The 5,665-nt window shown below is 32.9% G+C and overlaps 1 protein-coding gene across 5 annotated transcripts; it reads right to left on the reverse strand.

Moving 5' to 3' along the window:
* Nucleotides 1-574: 574 nt before the first annotated feature.
* LOC131660816 (uncharacterized) lies at nucleotides 575-4,405 on the reverse strand. 5 transcript variants are annotated; one of them, XM_058930154.1, is made up of 7 exons: nucleotides 4,201-4,405; nucleotides 3,945-4,006; nucleotides 3,776-3,835; nucleotides 3,475-3,541; nucleotides 3,286-3,349; nucleotides 1,053-2,816; nucleotides 575-944 (listed from the first exon to the last, which is right to left on the reverse strand). In XM_058930154.1, exons 2-6 carry the CDS (start codon nucleotides 3,974-3,976, stop codon nucleotides 2,605-2,607), a joined length of 435 nt encoding a protein of 144 aa, XP_058786137.1. In that variant the 5' UTR covers nucleotides 3,977-4,006; nucleotides 4,201-4,405; the 3' UTR covers nucleotides 575-944; nucleotides 1,053-2,604. The 5 variants fall into 5 exon arrangements, 4 of the variants coding, with proteins under 4 accessions (XP_058786137.1, XP_058786136.1, XP_058786135.1 ...); XM_058930153.1 differs by having other exon boundaries at nucleotides 3,776-3,844; nucleotides 4,084-4,405; XR_009301029.1 differs by having other exon boundaries at nucleotides 1,053-2,446; nucleotides 2,584-2,816; nucleotides 3,776-4,405.
* Nucleotides 4,406-5,665: the final 1,260 nt, after the last annotated feature.

Raw genomic sequence — 5,665 nt, forward strand, 5'->3', positions numbered from 1 at the left:
TTTTAATAAAATAAAATAAAACAAACATGAGATATTATTCATTCATGAGATTGATAATTATTTAATAAAAATATAATAAAAAATTCATGTTTGAAGAAGATTTTCAAACAAAAAGTATGAATAGAGTACAATTACTTATCATCATCTTTTAGTTTTTATCTCAATGATTGATTTAGAAACTAATTTTATTTTAATTTTTCAGAAAAAGAAAGAAATTAATTTTATTATTGACTTTCGTGTTATTTCTTATCTCTTATCCAACACATGTTAGAATAACACAAGTAAATTATAGAAATATATCAAGCACATAACACTACTAGAAATACTCAAATTTCCTGCGGATTTTAGCTAAATTTCCGCAGGAAACACGTTACCTGCGGATTTTCCTGCGGTTACTCGTCCCCAGCTAAAACCTTCGTGGGTAATAATTTCGGCAGGAAATTCCGCAGGTAAATCCGCAGCTAAGTCCGCAGGAAAACTCCGCAGCTAAATCCGCAGGAAATATCCGCAGGTAAATCCGCAGGAAAGTAGCTAGATACAATAAATACACAAAACAGAATATAAACTTTCCTGTACTACAAAAAAACACATACTTTGCACCATTGTCCAACACTGAGGTTAAATGAATAAAGTTTGATTAACTAAGTTATTTATCAGTCATTGAATAAATATGTATTCATAGTCTAATATATCATTTGATGCTACATGGCAAATTTGAATTTGAATTCCTACTTAAGATAAAAACTCAGCATCTATACTTACATCTACAAGATGGGCTTTGCTAGCTTTGTCCTTCTCTTTCTCTAGAGCATGAAGCTCCACTTCTAGTTGCATTCTCTTCCTTTCAAGATTGTCAATTTCTTCTGGCTAACTATCAAGTTGAACTCTCACATTTGCACATGCCTCGTTGACTAAATCAATTGCCTTGTCAAGAAGATGATGCCCTTAACAAATACAAAACACAAACGTATACCATGTTAGCAAAGCCACAACCAAAATCATGCCCATCCAATACATAAGTAATCAAATATTAATAGAGTACAAGAGCATACCAGTTATGTACCAACTAGACAACTGAGCTGCAACAACAAATTCTAACACCATGATGGCCCTCATATCTCTCTTTCAATCCACGAAGTATACTAATAGTATCGGGCACACTAGGTTCAGCCACTTAAACCTGTGAAACCTCCTTTCAAATGTTGCATCCCTTTCAACATACTTCCTATATTCATCAAGTATTGTAGCCCCAATGCATCTAAGTTGTCCACGAGCAAGCATTGGTTTGAAAAGATTAGTAGCATCCATTGATCCTTCCGTACGCCCGACACCATTGATGCTGAATGATAGCATATCCCCGCAATATAAAGGCTCCAATGTAATCGCAGCCGCATTTTAAAACCACAGTCCATAATCTCAAATTAGACAACAATCATTCAAATAATTTACAATTTTGACAAAAATTAAAGGGTATTTACCACATCTAGTTGAACCAAACTGTTTAGTATATTTTCAATATCATCAACATCCAGCTGAATCTGCACACAAAATTTATGACAACAAGAGAAAGAGAATAAGAGAACATGGACAAAACAGTCTGTGGAGGACCTTGTGTAGTATTTTAGGAAATCTTTTATGACAGATACAAATTGTATATCCTTAGATTTAGGCTCATTTAACTGTATTCTTTAGTCAATTAGGACATTCCACACATCATGGGATTCACCTGACAATTTCATATTTATCTCTTGTTACATAAATAGCTTATACACAAACACTTATAAGATATCACTACTTCCAAACAAGGCCTAACTCTACTATAATGTGGTACAAGAGCTTACTTAAATTCTGAAATTAATAAAAGCAACGTAATCAGGGATGAGATAATAACATGAAACAAAATGAAACTAAGCATTAAATAAAACGTTAACTGACCCTATTTCCTTCAAATAAGCTCAGAGGAACAAGTTCAGTGTCTGTTTTACAGCTTCTATCAGTAAGATTCCAACAATCTCTTCAAATAATAAACTACACAAGCACAAAGTATAGATAACATTCACTTTCAAAACCTAATAAGCAAACAATCCATTACAATCTTTTGTAAAACAGCTACTTGTATGAAGAAGAAAAATATAAGTCTGAAGGGAAATAGATTCCACATATGGATTCAAAGCCATATTAACTTCTAGATAGGTCTTCAATTTAATTTGGTTCTCAGCTTTTAAAAGTTCAGAGAAACAACAATAAGTCATAAAAGTAAAACAGAGATGATTTAAGTCTAAAACACATAATTTAAATTATTATTAGTTGGTGATAAGAAAAAAGATTAAAACAAATTGACCCCAGGTTGTATGCTGATAAGAGAAAATGCTTTCAAACCTGATATATCAGTAACCTCAACTTTCTGCTTTTACGAGAATAAGCTGTACAACTTCCAACTCTGAGTCTGATCTTACGAGAATTCATAACACGAAAATTATAATCGAGTTATATTCAAAATCAACATTAGAACAGTGGCAAAACAGTCTCAAAACAGCTCCTAATCTCACAATCCCAAAAAATGAAAGAAAAAAAAGAACTTACCCAACGCCAAAGCAATGTCAATCAGAGATTAGTTGTCGGTGTTAAGAACAGTGGCAAATGGGACCAGCGGCAGTGGTGGACGTCGATAGCAGCACAAATACTATTAAGCAAGAGTTTCAGGTCATTTACCGGTAATACGTGGAACCACAGCTGCAGACACAATGGTTGCAGCACGAACATTTTCCGCAAACCCAACAAGGAATTGTTGAGAATCCTCACCATAAATACTAACCCTGTCATAAATAAATCAAAAAATCAAACTCTATTGTTAATGAATTTGACAGTGTCAACGCTGTGTCACTTCTCGTCCTCTCTTCCATATTATTTGTGGCCAAATATGTCCAAAGTGTAACCAAATAAAAAATATCACTTAATACATAAATAAATAAGTTTGTACGTACACGACACTCGATTGTTATTATGTTTATCTGATCTGATGTTGATTTTAATTGTTTGGGACAGGCATAGTAATTAGAGGACTCATTTTTCCATCTCATCTATTATCTGTTTTTTAAGATACATATACACACATGTCATAAGTTATATGATGATTTTGAATTGTATAAGAATGAATTCCATTGAGATGAGTCACCTAACATAATTGTTGAATGATTGTGCTTTTTCATTGGTGTTCAAAGCCTACATTCAAGGATCATTAAGAATACAACTTCGGGTTAAAAAAAGACCAAACATTCCAGTTACCTTCAGCAATTAGTGCTCTTTCATTGGCAGCCATATGCGCGATGATCTTGTAAATTACTTCAAGCTGCAGAAAAATTAAATGTTACCAAAAATCTATCTAACTAATTAACACTTTTTATTAATTTGATTCAATAACATAGTTGAAAAATTAATATTGGAGAGCGTTTAGCAGTGAGGTAAATGGTGTACATCTTCTGGAGCATGGCAACGTTCAGCTACTTCTTCAATTGACAATGGCTCAATAGGCTCCTTGCAGCTGAAAATACAAAACAAGCAAATTGCAATTAGTAGCGAACCAGACAATATCTTTAAAAAGAATACCTAACTACAACATATTAGTTATTTGCGCAGATAATGTAGTTATTTGCGCGGTAGAGTTTCTTGTTAGAAACAACTTCAAATTTTGCTAGCAGATAAATTCCTGTGCTAAAAATTCAGACATAATATTCGAAATCCATGAGTAAAAGTGTTTCAAAAGTGTGAGGCATACCTATCGATGAAAACCAATATCCTGAGTGAGTATAGTTGGAGGGATACACAAACGCTACTACTGCAATAGCTAAAGGAAGCATTAACTTCAAATATACACAGCAAAGTAAAATGGAATTGTATCATATAATGAAATGCATAAAAATGTTTGGTTTAACTAATAATGAAACCTCTGAACAAGAAGTGATGTTGTCACTATCATAAGTTTCCACACAACATCATTTCAACGGATCTGTAACCAAGCATAGCGAACTCAACAACAAATCTTCAACATTCATCACCATTTCAACAACGAACAACACGCATCACCTTCATTCCTCAGCAATACGCAATGGTTCGTCAACGTTCTCAAAAATCAACAAACAATGAAGAAATTCGGAAGCAGAAGATGAAAGACGAAGCAAGAGAGAAGAAGGAAGACGAAACCCAAATTTTGAATTAGAGTTGGAAAGACTTCCGTTTGCTTGTGTATCGTGCCGCCGTTTCGCCATGGAAGAGAAGGTTGAGCCACCGCCATTCGTCTCATCGGAAGTTGAATCGGAGAAGAGTTGATAGAGGGAGGTCGCGACCGGAAAGATGAAGGAAGATGAAGGTTGAAGGGGGCCACGATTTGAAACGTGACTCTGTTTCAATACCCTAATCCTCTTTTAATTTCTTTTTATTTTATTTTAATTTTTTTATTAGTTTGATAAATATATTATTAATTGATATGATTATTAGAAATATTTTCATACATTTTATTTAAGAGTTTAAAGGTAGTCAAAATACAAATAGCATTAAACAAAATAGAAAGGTGAAACAAGATGGTCAACCAAGTTGCAATTGTTTAAAACATATCTTACCTTGATAATTTCTACAAGTTGGTCTACACCACTCTCACCAGAAAAAAACGGCGGATAACAAAATAAATTTGCCTATAGTTTTGGTACTCGCGTGAATTGTAAGTGTAAATAGACCGAAATACTTGCAGAAGCTACTTAGTTACCAGACCAAGCAAAAGTTCACCAAGTACGCAACTAGCTGATCAAATATCAATGATTGTGGTGTACTCCGTTGCGCAAAAATATAAGCTCAAGAGCTCTATAGTACCTAGAGCAGATGTAAGATATGTTCGGTTCACCTTTAACCTGCAAGAGATAAACGATTTAGTCTTGATAAAACATCATCTAGTCATTGAAAACAAACAATAGGATTTCAAGGTTAAGAATAAACGAACCAAGACTTTATAAAAATTAAGATTAAAATTAAAAATTAAATAAAATTCATTATAAAAATAATTAATGACATAGAAAAAAATTAAGATTAAAAAATAATGATTAAATTTTTTATAAATTTAAATAATGAAATATGTTAAATCTGCAGGTAATTTCGCAGGAAACTTTCCTGCGGAATTACCTGCGAATTTTGTATTACAATATGTTGTTAATGAAAGTTGATATTTGCAGGAAGTTCCGCAGGAAATTTTCCTGCGAAATTACCTGCGAATTTTGTATTTTTGTTGGATATTTTGTTTAAAATATATATTTCGCAGGAAAATCCGCAGGTATTCCTGCGGAATTTGCTGCCAATGCTGGATCCGCAGGAAATTTATTTTATTTAATAAACTCCCAGGAAAATTCGCAGGTATACCTGCGGAAAATTTTCCGCAGGAAATTCCGCAGGTAATATGAGTATTTCTAGTAGTGTAAGCAAATATGATATCATTATTATCTCTCTAATTTCTTTTGGAAACTAACGTAATATTATTAACTAATAATTTTGGTGTATATATTATTAAAAATATTTTTGAATAGAAATTGAAGAAAAAATTGAGATGTAGAAGCAGAAAAACCTAGAAGTTAAAAGGAGGTGTAAATAGTATAACCATATATTTATACTACTGTTTTAGTTT

Source organism: Vicia villosa, linkage group LG3, assembly GCF_029867415.1.
Source record: "Vicia villosa cultivar HV-30 ecotype Madison, WI linkage group LG3, Vvil1.0, whole genome shotgun sequence".
In the NCBI taxonomy this organism is placed as follows: domain Eukaryota; kingdom Viridiplantae; phylum Streptophyta; class Magnoliopsida; order Fabales; family Fabaceae; genus Vicia; species Vicia villosa.